Source organism: Hypanus sabinus, chromosome 14, assembly GCF_030144855.1.
Source record: "Hypanus sabinus isolate sHypSab1 chromosome 14, sHypSab1.hap1, whole genome shotgun sequence".
In the NCBI taxonomy this organism is placed as follows: Eukaryota; Metazoa; Chordata; class Chondrichthyes; order Myliobatiformes; family Dasyatidae; genus Hypanus; species Hypanus sabinus.
The window spans coordinates 63423178-63444111 of NC_082719.1; the positions used below are offsets into that span (position 1 = coordinate 63423178).

The 20934-nt window shown below is 38.1% G+C and overlaps 1 protein-coding gene across 3 annotated transcripts in view; it reads right to left on the reverse strand.

The window, feature by feature from the left end:
- Nucleotides 1-367: 367 nt before the first annotated feature.
- The window catches only part of rgs7bpa (regulator of G protein signaling 7 binding protein a), a 73104-nt gene continuing 52537 nt past the window's right edge, over nt 368-20934 (reverse strand). For all 3 annotated transcript variants that reach the window (XM_059988553.1, XM_059988554.1, XM_059988555.1), the window contains 4 exons: nt 15741-15871; nt 3833-3983; nt 3693-3763; nt 368-459 (listed from right to left, as the gene is read on the reverse strand). In XM_059988553.1, coding sequence (XP_059844536.1) covers nt 368-459; nt 3693-3763; nt 3833-3983; nt 15741-15871 — 445 coding nt within the window. The remainder of the gene's footprint in view (nt 460-3692; nt 3764-3832; nt 3984-15740; nt 15872-20934) is intronic.

Consider the following 20934-nt stretch of genomic DNA (forward strand, 5'->3'; position numbering starts at 1 on the left):
ACTCTTTATTCCAAGAGTTAAGGAATCTGTTAAGGAAATATTTGTGCCATTTTATTTTAAACAGGCTATGACCTTTACATAATGTACTCACATATCCTCATCAAGCTACAAAATCATGTACACTTCATTTTTATTCATGGAAAATCATCTTTTAAGAGTTCAGCATATGAAAATCAAATTTATGACATATATCCAGGCAAATCATTAGCAGAGAATTTGTGAATACTTGTAATAATATCCAAAAAATATTTGGAGATGAAAAAAGATACATAAAAATAACCAAGGGGGAAATATCTTCTCACCAGAAGAACTTATTCCGAAGAATTAATACTAACATTTATTTTTTCCTTCATTTTCTTTCCGTATTCTAGCTTGACACAAGACAGCAAAGTCCAAAGAATCTCCGTTTCCTCCTTCTCACTAGTGGATATGGAGTCAGATTGAGGAGACTGCTATCATCTGTACAGAAAATATGTAACTCAAGATTAAATCCAGTTATTAGTTTTATCCTCAGGCAAGTATAAATTAAAACACATTAACATATGATAGATTCAAAATCATTAATTATTTTAGTGTGTTCAAAACTGCACTTTATAAACAGATTTGTATACTTGTTGATAAATGAAACTAACTATGGAAAATTATTTACCACTTGGATCAGAAATGTACATTCAGTAATGCTAGATTAAGACCACCTTGCACTTGTTAACTGACGAAAAGTAAAAGCAGCAAGGCATTTGCACTTTATTAAACTTCATTTATTTTGAAGTTGTTGGTGGACAAGAAGTCAAATGGACAAAGCAAGTCAAACACAGTGTAAGTATAAAATAAATCAAGCCATTATGCAAATATCCAGTAGATTGGTGAGTAAAATCAGAGCTCATGGCATTGGGGGCAGGGTTTCAACATGGATAGAAAACTGGTTGGCAGATAGAAAGCAAAGGGTAGCAGTGAATGGGTGTTTCTCGGACTGGCTGGAGGTGACTAGTGGGGTACCACAGGGCTCTGTATTGGGACCACAGCTCTTTACGATTTATGTCAACGATTTAGATGAGGGCATTGAAAACTATATCAGCAAGTTTGCTGATGATATTAAACTTGGTGGCAGTGTGACATGCGAAGAGGACGTTAGGAGAATACAGGGAGACTTGGATAGGCTGGGTGAGTGGGCAGATACTTGGCAAATGTCATTCAATGTGAATAAATGTGAAGTTATCCACTTTGGAAGCAGGAACAAGAGGGCAGAGTATTGTCTGAACGGTGTAGAGTTAGGTAAGGGAGAAATGCAAAGAGACCTAGGAGTCCTAGTTCATCAGTCAATGAAGGTGAATGAGCAAGTGCAACAGGCAGTGAAGAGGGCAAATGGAATGTTGGCCTTTATTACAAAGGGAATTGAGTACAAGAGCAAGGATGTCCTTTTGCATTTGTACAGGGCCCTGGTGAGACCACACCTGGAATATTGTGTACAGTTTTGGTCTCCAGGTTTAAGGAAGGACATTCTGGCAATTGAGGAAGTGCAGCGTAGATTCACTAGGTTGATTCCTGGGATGGCAGGGCTGTCTTACGCAGAGAGATTGGAGAAATTGGGCTTGTACACACTGGAATTGAGGAGATTGAGAGGGGATCTGATTGAAACATTTAAGATAATTAAAGGATTTGATAGGATTGAGGCAGGAAATATGTTCCGGATGTTGGGAGAGTCCAGTACCAGAGGGCATGGATTGAGAATAAGAGGTCAGTTATTTAAAACAGAGTTGAGGAAAAACTTCTTCTCCCAGAGAGTTGTGGAGGTGTGGAATGCACTGCCTTGGAAGACGGTGGAGGCCAATGCTCTGGATGCTTTCAAGAAGGAGCTAGATAGATATCTGATGGATAGGGGAATCAAGGGATATGGGGACAAGGCAGGGACTGGGTATTGATAGTGAATGATCAGCCATGATCTCAGAATGGCGGTGCCGAATGGTCTACTTCTGCACCTATTGTCTATTGTCTATAATTAGGAAACTAGAGTAGTAACAAAGAATGAGCCAATGAAAATAAAGTTTTGGAGGTAGAATGCACTAATTTAATAAAAAGACAGGCACAACACACTAATCAACAGAGTAGTAATAAGGAAAGATTACAATGAATGCATATCTAGAGCCAAGCAAGTGGAAAATCAGTTACTTTATTTCAAGACTTATGTAATTAAAATAATAGGGAAAATAATATGGGATTAACTCACTATAACACAAACAGAAGAAATGACTGAAAACTGCAACAACAATGCATGCATTTGTTTGGCGTCTTAAGGAAAAGTTGCCTTAAGATGCTTTATATATTTGTATACATGAGGGTGATGATAGGACAGGAAGTTAAAGTTAGAAATACAGAAATGCAAACTGAAAGCAGGCAATAAAACAATTAAACAAACATGGAAGTTCAATTACTTAGAGAGCATGATAATATCTGACAATAGGGCAGATGTTGAAATTGGCAGAAGGATTGGGATTGCTAAATGCACATTTGAGCAAGATACTAAAGAATAGCATAATTTCTATGTTTATAAAACTTAGAGTGTTGCAGTGCTCCATTCATTCCACACTCACAGATGGAAGCGAATGCTGGACAATTTCAAAGCCAAATGAGGGAAGATTCAAAGCTGCAGAAATGTGGTTTCCAAGAAGAATGATGAAAACATCATGAAAGGACAGAGTAACAAATAAGGAAGTGTTGCAAAAAGCTGATATAAGGAAAGACCTAACATCATCAATCAGGAAATGGCAGCTGGAACTTTTTGGGATATGTACTGAGGAAAGAAAAGCTCGAACATCTGGCAGTGACTGGAAAAACTGATGGTAGAAAAAGTTGCGGTTGACGTGCATGACGTTCATGAGTTACAGCAAGGGATGGGCACGCAAAAGTTCTGAAGAGCTTATTAGAAATTCTTGGATTAAAGACAGCTAGAAGACCATGATCAGCCATGTCCATAAGATACCGCACATAATGATGATGATCGTTAAGTGAATAACCTTTCTTATTGTCATCACGTTAAGCTGCCAGTTAAGTTAAACTTCTAATTCAACGTTCTCAGAATACTTCACCTGCTAAATGTACATATAGAAAAATCTGGTGCATGTTGGATGAATTTCCAACAATTAATTCTTATTTTACTCTATGCATTTAACTTATATGATGATCATACAGAGAAATATTTTATAATATTTACAAAATACTATGTGCCATACATAATTTTTCTTATGTATCATAGTAATAAGTTGGCCAAAAAAACTGTCATCATAGCAATATGATACAGAAGATACATAAGAAAAATAACATAGATACTCTGTTTTCACAATTCCAGTTTTGATGAAAAGAAACAGTACCAATACAGAATTGTAAAGTTTTGTGTGGAATTTTACTTTTGTGTCCTCTCTAATTAAAGTGAGAAAAAATTAAGATGAAGTGAAATGGTTCATTTTGCTCCACTTTAGTTGTGAGCTAGATTCTTCACTATGGCAGATATTTAAAGTTAGCAGATCAAGTTATTCCAATATTAGTTAAAAGTGACCATCTGCCTATTCCCATCCAGTTTGCACTTTAGTTTTCTGCCAAGGATTGCAACACTATGCATTAAGCCATTATGAAACTTATATTTTGAATCACATATTAAAAAAACTATCATAAAGCAAGGCAAGCAGAGTGATACTTGCCTTGGTTCTTCAATGGTAAAGGCATAGTCTCCCTGAGTTTGCTTAGAAGATTTTTCATTTCTCGTATGTCTCTGTAAATAAAAAGATCATTAAATGAGAAGGTAAATAGAACACAATTTAGAATTAAAATGTTTACTGACCTTTCAGTATTTTCTATATCTGTGGAAACATGCCACGAATATGGTTGAAGATCTTGGAGAGGAGAGGATGGTGTATCTTCTAAAATTGGAGCTTGGGAACTCTCTTCCTTTCTACTGTCTATCACTTTGGGAACCACCAAGGAGTCCTTTTCTTTAAAAGTAAAAGAAAGGGGAAAATACAGCAGTGATCACCATCTTCCATATTTGAAATGTTATTGTGTATGAAGTCTCTTAAATAATGGCTCAATAACAACATTTATTTTTTTACCTAAGTTACTAAAGCAATATCTCAGATATTGCAGTAGAATCCAATTAAATTCAATAAACAAGACTATTCCTTGCAATACTGAAACAAGCAAGAGAAAATTTGCAGATGCTGGAAATCCAAGCTATACACACAAAATGCTGGATGAACTCAGCAAACCAGGCAGCATCTATGGAAATGACTATTGTCGACATTCCAGCCTGAAACATTGATAATACTCTTTTCCATAGATGCTGCCTGTCCTACTGAGTTCCTCTAGCATTTTGTGTGTGTTCCTTGCTATACTGTATATGTTCCCACAAAACAGAGAAAACAAGGAACAATACAAATTTGATAATGCAAAACAGGTTAGTCAGAATCTTGTAAGAAGATCTGGGAGAGCCTCTGCATCATACTTTAGAATTATTTCTCTTGATAAAGAACATTTACCCACCCATCTTAATTGTCTTCAGTGTGTTCGTACAAGAACAAAAGTCGGGTATTTAAGCCCCTGATATGATTATTTATTAGATTCAAAATTAAGCTTGCTCTCTAAGGCAGCCTGCACTGATTTTTGAGGGAAAGAGTTCATTTTTACTACTCCTTCTGTGAAGCAGTGTTTTCTAACTTCTCTCTTGACTGGCCTGTCTCTGATTTTACATTTACAGCAGCACTGCACTAGAACAGACAATAAATGCTGGCTTGTTGACCTTACTCCAGCCTTTCACCAGAAAAATTGTCTCACATATGACTTTGATCCTTCAACTTGCTTCCCACCAAATACTAGACCAACCAACCCCACAACATCCTAACCTTCAAGGTCCAGACCTTGACTTCTTGACGATCTAAGTCCCCCAAAATCCCACTCTAACTTTCAAATCATTGAAGGTTGTGAGCTGTCTCCACTTATTTACCATTCTCCATTCTTCTTGACAATGTATTTCAGGATTGTATGGCTTCTAGTCCTTGACTTTCCACCAGAGAAATATATTTTCTCTACCTATCCAATCAAAGTCTTAGAACCCCATATCAATAAAACCATTAATCCCCGTTGTTTCTTAAGAGAGTACAATGTAAAACATGTATCTTATACTCATAAAGTAATACTCAGAGCCCAAGTAACATCCTGGAGTATTATGTCCTTACATTTTTGTCATTGAAATCTTACACAGACACCAAATGGATAACCCTACTCTTCATGGTGTGCAAAATTACCTGCCATTATTTTGAGTACCTATTCAATTCAACAATATCCAATACCTCTTCACAATACTATGTCCCCAACCATATTACTTACTGTACTATCTATTTTTGTGTCATTGACCTCTTTGGTTTACTAGTTTGCTCTCTTTGTACAACTCACTATTGTATAACTTGTCAATAAAATCCTATGCAGTAAATAGTTAGGTGTCCAGCACAAATCTGTGTATATTTATATCCATTTCATTCAAATTCACAACTATTTAAATTGTGCTCACATCTCCATGTTATGCTCCTGTTGAGAAACTTTCATGCTTGATAATCCAAAATTTCAAGATTTCAGCTCAGCACAATATGTGACAAAATAAATGAATACACTCTAGATTCTTTGTGAAAATATTAAAGCATATTACTGCATTTGCTTGGAGGATCCAGACAATCCCAACTCTTCCAGATGTTGTTGAAAGATCAATACTTTGACAGCTGCTTTGGGAAAGGCTTAACTAAAAAAATTAAATTAAAATAGGAATAATTCCACCAAAACTGGTAGGATTTTATTGTTTGATTTTCAGAATGAACAAGGAATCAGAAAAAAAAATCTGAAAAATTAATAATTTAATTCTGCTCATTAACTTAATAATGCAATTATGTAGATATCAGTGATGAAAAAGGTATTGGCATATATCTTAAGTCCTGATGAAGAGTCTCCGCCCAAAACATCGACTGATCATTTCCCTCCATAGATGCTGCCTGACCTACTGAGTTCTTTCTGCATTCTCTGCGTGTTACTGTATATTTCCACTACCATGATTTTGATTTCTAGTTAGAGACTGGATAATTGACTCTTTTTTTTTATTGAATTTGGCATTTTGCTGTTATCAAACAAAATTGAACCAATGAAACCTAACAGTAAATGTGACACTGACCCAAGTCAATATTGAGTCTTTGCCAGAAGATAATACCCAAAACAAAAAGCGTAGTGTTCAGGCTTTTATTTTGAGCTACAGCTCTGCCACCCTTTATTTGATAGTGCTGCTGACTAATTCTGATAGGGCTGCCACCTTTAAACTTGAAATTCAGTTGGATCATGTGAAGAAGGCTGCCATTTTGTTTTTGGCAGAGTTTTTCAGTCAGACTGAAGCACATTTGCACAATCCTGTGTTGTCTTTCCTTCAGTTGGACCATCAAAATCATTGTCTGTAAGCGTTGTTTTAATTCATAAAGGAGAATGCTATCTGAGCAATATTTTGTGTCAATATTACATGAAAGTTTATTTCTGGTTATCAGCATAGTGTTTGACTGGCCTTGGCAATTTCTGGAGTGTTCTTTTTCTTTTTCAATCTTTTTATTGAATTTCATATATATAAAGAGAAACATAACATAATATAAATAGGTTATAAATGCATTAGATGTAAAGTTAAATTTATAATAGGATAATAATATCTTATTAAATATCAACCAAAGAAAAAACTTATAATAAACAATCAAACCTATTTTGATTGAACATGAAAAAGAATAAAAATAATCATCAAAAGAAAAAAAAGTAAAAATGCACGAAGAAATGTAAATTAAAAAAAAATAAACCTAAACTAACATGGGCAATAATACCAGTTTATATGAGTATGATAGTGTCAAAAACTCCGGAACTCCATACCAGAACAAGAATAAAAAGAGAAAAGGTCTGGAAGAGGCCAAATTAATTCATATGAAAGTGTCGAATGAACGGTCCCCAAGTTTCTTCAAATTTAATTGATGAATCGAAAATAGTACTTCTAATTTTTTCTAAACTCAGACTAGAGATAGTTTGAGAAAACCACTGAAATGTGGTAGGAGGGTTTACTTCTTTCCATTTTTGTAATATAGACCTTCTGGCCATTAATCTTACAAAGGCGATCATTCGTCTAATTGAAGGGGAAAGTCGACTACCATCTTCATTTGGTATACCAAAAATTGCAGTAATAAAATGAGGTTGTAAATCAATATTCCAAATTGAGGAAATGGTAGCAAATATGTCCTTCCAATAGTTATGTAAAATGGGACATGACCAAAACATATGGGTCAATGAGGCCACATCTGAATGACATCTGTCACATTGAGGGTTAATATGAGAATAGAATCGATGGAGTGTTTACATGATATTAATCTTTTTGTATACTTTAAAACTTTATTTACTCATATTGTGTAATATTTTACATACAAGTCTAGCTTCATGTATTCCTAATTTCTTATGAATATATTACTTAAACATGTGTGCTGCCCAAATAAGCACCTGGAGCTTGGACGCTATATGCTGGCTTCTGTGTTCAGTTTGACTTACTGCTGCACTTCCTACTCTATACACAAGGACAGGAGTACAGTAAAAAGTCGTGAATGCAGTTGGCCAAACAGCATCTGAATAGTCAATGGCAGTGAAGAACAAGCATTATGAATGAGAGCTACACAAAACACACCACTCCGCAGGAAAGACAAAGCTCACCTGACAAAGTGACAGACAAGTTCTCATTATAGTTCATTGTGAACGTGCACATAATCAGTTGGTACTGCCGCAGCATGAGACAGAGCAAAGGCAGAGGCTGCATGGGCATGTGCTGCATTTGCAGAGAGGAAGTTTGCCATTACAATAGACAAAGCTCAGCTACAGGCTAACTTGGAAACGTTGCATCTTCAAAAAGAAGCGTCAGCTGCTATTGCCCAGGCAGAAATTCTGAAGGCAGCAGCAGAGCAAGTGGATGAGGAGCTTTACAGTGAAAAAAAACCACCCATGAGCCACATTGGCACACATGAACATGTGAGCGATTATGCCAGGGCGCAACCCAGCAGGCTGAGTCCCCCTACTACGCAACACTGGATCAAAAGTCACAGCACACCTTTCAATTTACTTATTACACTTCACCTAACCCTTTGGAAAAAGACAGCAATCAGCACACTGTAGTCAATGGCTACCCTCCAATACGTTGCTTACAGCAAAGCTTAAAAGTATTTAATCTTTCACATATATTAAACAACTCGTACTTAACTGTCCAGTACCAAATAAGGAATCCCCCTACTGTTAAAACTTTGCCAAGATTTGACAGTAATATTCTGCATTGGCAGCTAAGATTTAATGTGTCTCAGTATACAGGTAGTTTACTAGTACGCCATCCAGTGTCTTCAGTCATGATGAACACGGTGAAGTGCCTGGCACGCAAAGAGCTTATGAGCACTGGCCCATCACACTTTGATGATCATCCAGAAAGTTAGAGTATGCAGTTCATCTTTTATTCATACAATCAAAGACCTGAATCTTACTGTTGACAAGGAATTGGACTTACTGTCAAAATGGCTTAGTAAGGAATCCTCAGATTATGTTAGGTGCTTTAGAGCAGTTCATCTAATCATTCCTGCTGTAGCTTTAAGAATATCCTGAGACAGGCTCACTGAATGTTATTGAGCATTGTAGGTAATTGAAAGCATACTTTTGAAGAAGCTGGTCAGATTTCCATAGATTTCAAATCAGGATAACTTAAAGTTAATGGAGCTGCTTTCAGCAAACGAAGCTGCGTGACTTAGCTTATTTAGACACTGCCGTGGGTTTAGTACTACTGATGAAAAGCTGCCACATTCTTTGCAAGAAAATGGATTTCTCAAGCTTCAAACTATAAAGAGGAGAGTCGAGTCATGTAGTCATATATCCCCACCCCTTTTCTTTCTTCACTGATTTAGTCTGCTGTAAAGATGAAATAGGAAATCACCCCAGCCTCACTCTTCCCAGTCATAGCTCATCTTGGAATGAGAAGGCTCCTCTAAAGCACACAGAAATTAGGACTCCAGTGTCAGTCCATGAAACCAACATCTCCCAACCTACAGATCAGAATGAACCTGTACTTAAAGTTGACTTAAAGATAATTCATAATAAACTTCACCCGTTGTGAAAGTGCCGTATCATTGAGGTATGAAAAGCTTCCTTGAAAGAGCAAGGGATTTGTTTCAGATGCTCTTCCTCATCATGACATCTCACATGTAACCAAGACCATAAAGTGTGATGAAGGAAATGACAGTAGTCATGCTGCAGCCCTACATCCTGGTCCTCCTCCATGGGCATCCAGGGTTTTAGACTGCATTTCAGAGCACCGCATGGAGGAAGAGAAATAAACTTTGCCATCTGTGAACTCTTTATGCATAGACATTTGTAACATGTGGCCACTAAATTCTGTTCAAAGATATGCTTAGTTAAGATCTATCCAAAAGGACAATGAGAAATGCTTCCAAAGTGTACACGATGCTTGATATACTGAGTAACTGATGTACTGGAGAGATCAGGTAGAACACACAAAACAAGACCGAATTTTGCAAGCACCTGGGAAAGTTCAGAATGAGAAGAACTGGACATCTTCATCTAAGATTCCTCCTTGTTTTGTTAAACAGTATGCAGATCTGAGCAGCTCTGAGAGGAACCCCATTATTTTGCCAGCAAGCATCACGTCTCCACATTGCTCATACGCCACTGTCATGAACAGGTGCAGCATCAAGGTTGTACATTCACAGAAAAGTTTGCAGTGTAGGGCTCAAGATGACAAATCAAGGGTCAAAAAAGAAGTTCTTTGGGCCTGTGTCTGAATTGTTCTCAAGAAAAAGTAGGACCTTTGTGACCTGTTCCAGTAACCAGTTGTAGCATCTTTATAGATACCAGGCGGTGAGTGTTCAGATTTTTATTTTGAAATATAGCTCTGCTGACTTTTATTTTGATAGCACTATCGACTCTAATTCTGATAGTGCCCCACCTTCAAATTTGAAATTCCGTTGGATTACGTGAGGAGTTTTTCAGTCAGACTGAAGCACATTTTCGTAATCCTGTGTTGTCTTTCCTTTGTTTGCAACATCAAAATCATTGTCTGTAAGCGTGGTTTTGGTTCATAAAGGAGAATGTTATCTGAGAAGTATTTTGTGTTAATATTAGGTGAAAGTTTATCCCTGGCTATTGGTATAGTGCTCAACAAGCCTTGGTAATTTAAGGAATGCTTATATGATATTAATCTTCTTGCATACTATAAAACTTTGCCCATTTTGTGTAATATTTTACATGTACTGTAAGCCTAGATTCATATACTCCTAATTTCTTATGAATGTGGACTTAATCATTATAAGATTTCTGCATCTAGTACTTAAGGTAATCGATTTTATGTGTGTGTGTGTGTGTGTGTGTGTGTGTGTGTGTGTGTGTGTGTGTGTGTGTGTTGCCCAAATAAAGCACCCGGAGCTTGGACGTTTTATCCTGACTCCCATGTTCAGTTGAGTGGAGTTTGGCTTACTGCTGAATTGTGTACTTCCTACTTCACACACAAGGAGAGTATAGCATAGTAAACAGGGGAGGTCAAAACAAGAAGAGTAAACCTATTGCTTGTGATTTACACACTACTATTTGTTGTGTCTGTGCACAACTAAATGTCAATTAAATAAAAATATGCACACAGGAGGTGGCTTTAACTGGTGTGTTCACACTGCAGTGAGGGAGAGGGAACAATGTGCATGCATACACAACAGATCAATGCACATGCATAGAGAACAGATCATACGTAGTGCTAACAGGGTCATTGCTCTAAAAGAAATAGATCCACACATTACACTTGCTCCCCCTTTATACTAATGTAATCTAAAACTATATATGTACAAAACCTTCAGTTTCCTTTTCACAAACCATATTTAAATAAACATGCTTTCATGATCACAGTCCATAACTAACTTCCCTTCTAAAGATTCAGTCTTTTGGGTGGCACTCTGTTTCTTTCAATTATAGTGCCTCTGGACCTGTGGAGTGGCATCAGATTAGGCAGGTGTCTTGCCAACAACAACAGACTTGTAGCGCCTCTAGACCTATGGTGTTGATATGTAGTTGTGCACAAACACAACAAATTGGTGATGAGGATGGGATTTTTCTCAACCATTCATATCTGAAAAGTGCTGGCCCTCCACTTTTCAACCCATAAAGCTACAACTGTTGTGTTTGGCCTCTATATGTCACATTCACTTTTAGTTTGTCTAAGGGAAGAGACTTTTTTGCCTGCGTAGGCCTTCAGCATCAATGTGGTCTTCTCTAATGCTATTGTAAAAAACAGTCTGTTGTAGTCAGCCTCTGAAATTATAGACAAGGCTGACCCTGTATCCAGCTCCACTTTCAGTTTTACCCTAGACACATCTATTATGATCCATATGACTTTGTGATCTGCTTCAGTAATGCTATGCAATTCTAGGCATGACAGCTCACCTTTGCCAGTCTTTGTGTTGTCTGATACCATTTCACATTCAGTCACTTTATACGTTTGCTTAGTTTTGTGTTTGAAACTTTTGCTCAGTGTGGTTTTTCTCACTGGTTGTGCCTTTTGTCTGCCTTGCACATTCTTTCTATGTGATCTTGTCTGTGACACCTTCTGCAAGCTTTTTTTTGAACCAACAGTGCATCTAGGGAGGATTAGCCATATTCATAACATTTTTCACTTTTTGCACCATTCAGGGGCATTTTGTGCATTTCACATTCGAACCTCTTTTCCTGTAATTCTCCTGTATGCTTTGCCACAGTCTCCAATGGTATTGCAATGGTCAATGTCTGTTCTAAGGTTAGGTCTCTTTCTGATAGTAGCCTTGTTTGAGTACTTTGACTATGTATGCCACATACAAGCTTGTCCCTTAATGCATCAGAAAGTCCATCTCTGAAGTCACAGTACTGCGAAAGTTAGTGCAGTTCTGCAATATATTCAGAAATGCTTTCATACTTTGACTGTCTCCTTTTGTAAAATTGAAATCTCTCGGCTATTACCAGCAGTTTAGGGCTCAAGTGATTTTGTAAAATTGTAACGATTTTGTTGAACGCCTTCCTTGCTGGCTTTTCAGGAGTTACTAGGTTGCACAAGTGACTGTACATTCTTGGACCCATTAAGTTAAGAAGCTTGGGGGCCTTCTTTTGCTCAGGCATGTTATTCGCCTTACAATACAGTTCAGCCCTCTTGGTATATGACTCCCAGCCTTCATCAACTTTTACAACTGAAGCCGTTGCCATGTTAATTTTACTTTAACTTTGCTAGTGTGTGTCTTTCACTGTGTACTAAGCATTGTTACTCACGCATCCCTTCGTTAGCATCTGTGACGGGCTTTGATAATATTTAACTCTCGCTGTTTCATCCCATAACTGCCAATGCAGTTGGTCATATTCTCTAACATTCAAGTTCGTACTCATCACCAAATTGTTGTGTCTGTGCACAATGGCATATCAATTAAATAAAAGCATGCACACAGGAGATGACTTTAACTGGTATATTCACATTGCAGCAAGAGAGAGAGAGAGAGAGAGAGAAAACAATGTGCATGCGTAGACAACAGATCATATGTACTGCTAAGGGGAGTCATTGCTCTAAGAGAAATAGATCCATACATTACACTATTCTAATGCAGGCCTTAACCATTAAAGATGATGCATCCTTAAGAAGTAACCAGGAACTGATGAAGGGTCTCGGGCCAAAACATTGGCTCTTTATTCCTCTCAATTGATGCTGACTGACCTGAGCTCCTCCAGATTTTGTATGTTTTACTCTGAATTTCCAGCATCTGCAGAATCTCTTCTGTTTATGAATCCTGCTATTTAGTGTATATTATCATTCCAAATGTCATTAGTCTCCTTCAGGAATGAATCTATTATTGTTATCCAGCACGCTTTGGGAAAACAAATCAAACAGGACAAGTAAATGGAGATGCTTCTGACTAAAAACTACCAGTGCTAGAGGTAGAAGATTGTTTTTGCAGCTATGACAGCAGCTACAACTAAAGGGATACAAGAAGGTTTAGTAAGCTGTCATTGTCAAGCTCTGCTCCCTCTGTTAAATTTAATGTTTCATGATCGTGGGGTGCCACTGCACTAGTGTCTTGCCTCTGCCAGAAGGACACAACTTCAAATATCAAAAGAATTCAGAAAATGTTTTTCTTATTCAGCACAATATCATGAAGAATAAATGGTAGTTGTTGATAAATGTATAGGAATTAAGAAAAACTATTGCAAAGTGAAATAGGTACACCAGTTATCACAGGGCTGGTATCATTGTCAGAGAAAAAAAAAACTGATAGCTCTTGTATCCTAGAAGGTTGTGCTAGTCAGGTCCGTGAAGCTATTTTAAACATTACTGATAATTGGTAGTAACTCATGTATTTTAGTGAATTGGTTACAATTGGCAGTAATATGCTGTCCTGAGTTGTAAACAAATTAGGGTTTAGTAATTAAATTGGTGCCATGATGGGCACCAATGGGAACCCAATTGGTTAAGGAAAATAGGAAATTTTCTCCTCTCCCCAGAGATGATGAATAATTTGTGGAGAGTATATGTACCTTTATAATAGTGCTTTCAGACAGAAAGGACAAGCATACCTCCTCTCCTAAACCATCCAAGCACCAAGATTTTTGATTCTATGGAATCAGATATCAGTCACCTAAGTTCTCCGAAAATGTCCAAGAGATAGAAAATTGCCTTCTCAATGTGGCATATTCCTCAAGATTGGGGCTCTTTTGCTCATTTTTGCCACTAAAATGCCTTTGTTCCTTCAGAGATCATGTTCAGTGCAGAATTTGGAAAAATTGTTTGGTATCCTATTCTCTTGGACCTGACCTGAGGTAGCTGGGTAGACTCTAAATGTTAAATAATAATGCCTAGCAAACTTGTTATTGTAAATGGTTGATAAGCAATTTTTTTATCATGGCATTTTAATTAAAGGCTACAACTACTGGTTCCTCAAGGTTGTTAGAACTGTGGGTGGTAATAGGGACAAGCACCTACTACACATTAAATGCTCCCTATGGCGCACACCTCAAATAGCTTCTGATAGCCAAGTTCAGCTCCAGGCCTTCACATGTGGCTTAGCTATTAAGCCTGGTGGAACCATTTGTTCTGAAAGGAGAAGAGGTAAAAGCAGGATACTAGCGCCTTAAAATCAAACGCTTCAGTCAGATGGGGCTCATCAGCGGTGGTTGGCAGCTTATCTAGGAGAAGTAAAAATGATCTCAAACCTCTGTTGCCTCAGGAGTAATCCCTGAGGAGAAAGTCTGGAGTTAGAGTTCTTAAGGCAATCCTACAGTGAGTTCAATGTTGACTGGCAACTCCTGCAACACTGCTGGTTCTAATCTCTGCCATTCCTTTGCATGACAAAGGGGAGCTTGCTACATGGGCAACAGCTTGCTCTCCATATCATACTGCCCAGGTTTGTGTATCCAGCCATCCAGGATACGCATCCCTCATTGACCCTGACCAACAGAAGCCTCACCCACAACTATATTGCATTTTAAAACAGAATGTCTGTCCAATTACTACAACAGTTGATTCTTCATAAATTGAAGGCTGAAATTATTCATGCAATTGATGCTGTGTTTACAGGACCATTACAGATTCTTAATGACTTCAGAAACTGATGAGCCAGAAGTGAAGATTCCTGAGCTCTATACTTCCAGTTATGTGGCTCACCAGTTCATATAGGGAGAATAATTTGCCATTTGAAGAAACGTGTATGGAACAGAGAAGTTATTTTAATGTGAAATTTCAATTAAGCCAAGAGATATAGAGCCAGATTGTTAAAATTAATGCAAAACTACTTAACAACTCAATGCTTAAGGGGAGCCACTGGAGACCATATTCTTTGTGACATAGTATTCATAACTAACCCAGATAAAGAGCTAAATGGAAATCATAGCACTCCAGAGGATGTTAGCTATAGAACAATTAAACTTAGCATGATAGAAGATTATTCTATTTAAGGCCTTGTGCCAGATTGTAACTTCAAAAATAATAAATTTGAGGAGGAAAGAAGAAAAATGAAATAATTACAAGGCATGTATTTGTTAGTAAGTCAGTATAGGACAAATGTTCATTAAAACTATAGTATTAGAACATGCAGGACAAATATATAGCTAAAACCAACACATTCAAACTTCATCCCAATGCAGTGATTCCTTTTGTGATTATTTTAAACCATCTTGTTACAAATGAACCATTAACTATCTGATGTAAACTTTAATAATTTTTATTACAAGAAGTTAAATTCCTCAATCTAATACAATATCTTATTTTGTATAAGTGCGTTAGTTCTCCTATCTTGGCATTATGAATAATTTATTTGCAGTCCTATCCTTTGCAACTTGCCAGTAGTTCCAGAGCTATTTGTTCCGGAAACTTTTTCTCAGCTGTCTTAACTAAACACACATGAAAACAAAGGATTCATACTGTATTCTGCTTCAATGGAACAGAATTTCACAAGCTGTTTGCAGCTACTGTAGGCAACTGAAGACATACTAGGTGTATAAAAATTATGTTAACTACATATTCCAAGCAGACTAAAGAATTAGTTTTAAGCTTATTTTACCTGGTCACAGCTTTTACAGTCATTATTTCCACACTTGCAGTCTCACAGATTCTAAATGACAAATAGACTGAGAAAAAGATCTTGAAGTATCAGTACCTTTCCAATGAAGTTGAAGGGATCCTAGTAGACAAACTGATTTCAGCATCTCTGTTGTATACATTTCGAGACAACACTGGAGTTGGATATAAAGCCTGCAGATTTCTGGATGGATTTCCCCATCTTGAGCCCTGCATCACAAAATATTTGCAGCATACATCATCAATTATGTGACATAGAGATAATTATAAATGAGTGCTTGCATTACCGAAGTTTATCTGGTTCAATATTCAAGAATGTTTAATATCATTTCCTATACACATCTGTAAAGGAGAACAAAATAGTTATTACTTCAGATCTGCTGCAGCACTAACAAAAATAGAAAAGATAAAGAACACAATACTAATAAAAATAAAAAAGAATTCACAACAAGTATAAATACATGAAATAGCTTATACACATTGTTCGCCAGAAAGAATGACTATCTGCAAATCAGTGAATTCAAATGAATCAAGGACAGTGGAAACATACAAATTGTCTTTGTTCTTGCCCCATGCTTGGGGATGGAGACTGCCATTTTGTGAAGACACTCTATTCTCTATTTTGTGAGCTTGTCAAGCTGGGTTTGATCAATGTTTTAAAGAAGACACAATGATTCTTCAGGTAATTTAAAGGACTAGAGATCATTTCCAAATAAAAAGTTACTTGTCAGATGTTCTTTGGTTGGCTATAACATACAAGTTTGTGAATGTTGGGGTTGATGCCTGCCTGAAGTGATTTGAGCTCATTGCTGATTGAGAACAAAGAGCCATAAATTATTGACTGTCACTTGATGGGAAGAGGGCAGTAAATTGATGCTGGCTTGAAGCAGAGCCAATAACAAGGTGTTAAAGGACACTGGAATGCAATATTTGAATTGATAAGTAACGTATATAAAAGTGGATGCTTTGCGTGTGCCTGTAGCTGTAACTTTGAAGAATAACCATTGCAGATACAAGCGTAAGCGACCCTGTGTGAAACACGTGGCAAGTGAATTGGGACAATGAGGAATGCCTGGCCAGCGTAAACTCCCTTGCCCATGTAATACCTTTGGGATAGATAGATAGATAGATAGATAGATAGATAGATAGATAGATAGATAGATAGATAGATAGATAGATAGATAGATAGATAGATAGATAGATAGATAGATAGATAGATAGATAGATAGATAGATAGATAGATAGATAGATAGATAGATAGATAGATAGATAGATAGATAGATAGATAGATAGATAGATAGATAGATAGATAGATAGATAGATAGATAGATAGATAGATAGATAGATAGATAGATAGATAGATAGATAGATAGATAGATAGATAGATAGATAGATAGATAGATAGATAGATAGATAGATAGATAGATAGATAGATAGATAGATACTTTATTCATCCCCAAGGGGAAATTCAACATTTTTCCAGTGTCCCATACACTTATTGTAGCAAAACTAATTACATACAGTATTTAACTCAGTATAAATATGATATGCATCTAAACTCACCCTCCCAAAAAGCATTAATAAATAGCTTTTAAAAAGTTCTTAAATAGTTTACTAAAGTGCATTGAGTGGTAACTTAAGCTTAGTCCTAACCCCGGCACTTTAACATGTCTTGCCCCTGGTGGTTGAATTGTAGAGCCGAATGGCGTTGGGGAGTAATGATCTCTTCATCCTGTCTGAGGGGCATTGCATTGACAGCAACCTGCCGCTGAAGCTGCTTCTCTGTCTCTGGATGGTGCTGTGCAGAGGATGTTCAGGGTTTACCATGATTGACTGTAGCCTACTCAGCGCCCTCCACTCTGCCACTGATGTCATACTCTCCAGTTCTGTGCCCACGACAGAGCCCGCCTTCCTTACCAGCTTAATAAGACGTGAGGCGTCCCTCTTCTTAATGCTGCCACCCCAGCACGCCACCACAAAGAAGAGGGCGCTCTCCATAACTGACCGATAGAACATCTTCAGCATCTCACTACAAACATTGAAGGACGCCAGCCTTCTGAGGAAGTACAGTCGACTCTGTGCTTTCCTGCACAGGACATCTGTGTTGGCAGTCCAGTCTAGCTTCTCGTCTAACTGCACTCCCAGATACCTATGGTCTTAACCTGCTCCACACATTCTCCATTAATGATCACTGGCTCCATATGAGGCCTAGATCTCCTAAAGTCCACCACCATCTCCTTGGTCTTGGTGATATTGAGACGCAGGTAGTTTGAGTTGCACCATATCACGAAGTCCTGTATCAGTTGCCTATACTCTTCCTCCTGACCATTCCTGACACACCCCACTATGGCCGTGTCATCAGCGAACTTCTGCACATGGCAGGACTCCGAGTTATATTGGAAGTCTGATGTGTAAGGGTGAACAGGGAGAGCACGGTCCCCTGCGGCGTTCCTGTGCTGCTGACCACCGTGTCAGACCTACAGTCTCCCAACCGTACATACTGAGGTCTGTCTGTCAAGTAGTCCGTTATCCAAGCCACCATGTGTGAGTCTACTCCCATCTCTGTTAGTTTGTGCCTTAAGATCCTGGGCTGGATGGTGTTAAAGGCACTAGAGAAGTCCAGGAATGTAATCCTCACAGCACCACTGACCCTGTCTAGGTGAGAGAGGGATTTGTGCAGCAAGTACGTGATAGCATCCTCCACTCCCACCTTCTCCTGATACGCAAACTGAAGAGGATCCCGGGCGTGCCTGGTTTGTGGCCTTAGATTCTGTATTATCAGCCGCTTCATGGTCTTCATCACGTGCGACGTCAAAGCAACAGGTCTGAAGTCATTCATCTCCCTTGGTTGTGGATTCTTAGGTACCGGGACAATACAGGATGTTTTCCACTGTCTGGGTACCCTCCTCTGCTCCAGGCTCATGTTGAAGATGCGCTGTAGGGGTTCTCCCAGCTCAGACACACAGGCCCTCAGTAATCGTGGGTATACTCCATCCGGTCCAGCCGCCTTGCTGGTACAGATCTTCCTCAGTTGACCTTTCACCTGTGCAGCCATAATCTTGGGCATGGGTAAGGTCTCCTGTGAGTGGCTATTTTCCTGTGAGGGAAGTGAGAGGGAGGACGAGTAGAGAGACAAGCCTGGTGTGGAGTTCTGTGGTGAGGATGAGATTGTGCTATCGAACCTATTGAAGAAGTTATTCAGCTGGTTCGCTTTCTCCACATCTCCACTTATGTTTGCCCCCCGCTTTGCACCGCATCCGGTGATGATCTTCATCCCGTCCCACACCTCCTTCATGCTTTTGTTCTGCAGCTTTTCTTCTAGCTTCCTCCTATACTGCTCCTTTGCCCCCCTGATCTGTACTCTGAGTTCCTTCTGAACTCTTTTAAGCTCCAACTGATCGCCATCTTTAAAGGCCCTCTTCTTCTGGTTTAGGAGGCCTTTGACCATTCAGGAGATTCAGGGATACCTAGCAAGTGTGCACACAAGGTATTCAGTGCATGAATTCACATACTTATTAGTTTAAACGATAAAGGTACTTGTCAGTAAATACAGATCTCTCTGTGCTTCACTAATCATTGTTATAAGTAGTATTTTTTACAACATAGATTAGTGTATGTTCATAAAGTGATGCTAGTCAGAGTAGTGTCTACATTACATACTGAAAGTTAACAAATTGGGTAACTAATGGAGATATCCATAAAATATTGAATAGATTTAAAGGAGAAATTGAGAAAACTTTAAGAGAGAATGATTACTAATCACCGTAGTTTTATGTGCATCCACTGATGATAATGACAATACCATTAGTCAGCAATTAGAAGCTTAGCTGTAAGCCAACTGCAACTAGAATTGTATAATGCTCATTGCATAATATTTACTCATACAATGAATCTTAGTGTTCTCAATCAAAGGTTTAATAAAATGTAATCTTTGAGAATAGGAAACTTTAGTATTTTGAGAAAAAGATAATGGAGATTTAGCAAGACGGCATGAACAAGCTGGAAGAGCTGGTGGAGTACAGATTGCTTCTTTTGAACTGAAAAATTATGCCTGTGTGACAATGAATAAAAATGAATCCTGCTGTGAAGAAACAATTTCCATAATCATATCCACACTGTTATCATTGCCTTGAAACTGGATTTCACCCTCTTTAGGTTTACGAAATGAGCTGTGAATAAAGCCATCATATAATCAGATCCTAGTGAAAATGGGCAAACATACAATGACACATGATGATGGAGGTTTTGCAGACAAATCTGTGTGCTAAAATGCATGGTTCCTTTTGTGAGCTGAATGAAGAACTTGCCATGCCTTATCTTTACAAAACTGAACACTGGGAAGCACTTCAGTTAATTATTTACCCATGGTTAGTCACAAAAAAACTGTTTAAAAAGTTGCCAGGGAGGTAAGGAAAAATGCAGGTCGGAGGGACAGCTCCTGCGTGTCCACACATTCTCAGTCCAAAGGTCAGCTGTCTCATGCTGCAAATGCTACCTTGCCATCACAAGGAGTAGGTTGATGTTCTCAGCAGGCAGCAAAGATATGATTTCAACAAAGAAGCTGTAAATAGTTACAGGAGCATTACTGATCCAGTTTCTATAATCCTGAAAATTCAAAACTGAGACTTACAGTTGGCATGTGTACTCATGGATATCACAGTGCAGACCTTTTAACTTGTGTCTCATTACTCGCGTCTGCATGACTGGCTCCTTCTTTATCTGTGTGTGCCCGGTGAAGGTGGTAGCTTGCATGTAAGTTGCACTCTGAAGCTCAGATTTATGTTGGTGTGGGAGTACGTAATCTGTGATGTAGTTATGTGTATGACTGAAAACATTCACAGGAGGTGAACTAAGGTGAACTGACTTGGAAGCTTCCAAGTGAATTTTCCAGTAGAAACCATTTCATCCAGAAATTATTGCTGGTTCAGTCTACCCTTTGGTGGAACCATTTTTATGCATGATCTATACAAGAAAATTGTATGAAAATGGATCCAATTTCTACAGATTTCTAAACCATGCAAGAAATAAGTCAGTCACATGGGACAATATATACTAATAATATACTTTGTGAGCTACAAATTTTATTGCAGAAATCATATCAAGACTTCAATTAGTCCACTGAATTGGGAAAATAAATCCTTACAAAGAACATAAAACTGGACTAGAGATTGACAATGGAGACTGCAGATGCTGGAGCAACACACAAAACACGACAGGAACTCACTGGGTCAGGCAGCATTTATGAAGGAAAATGGGCATTTGATATCTTGAGT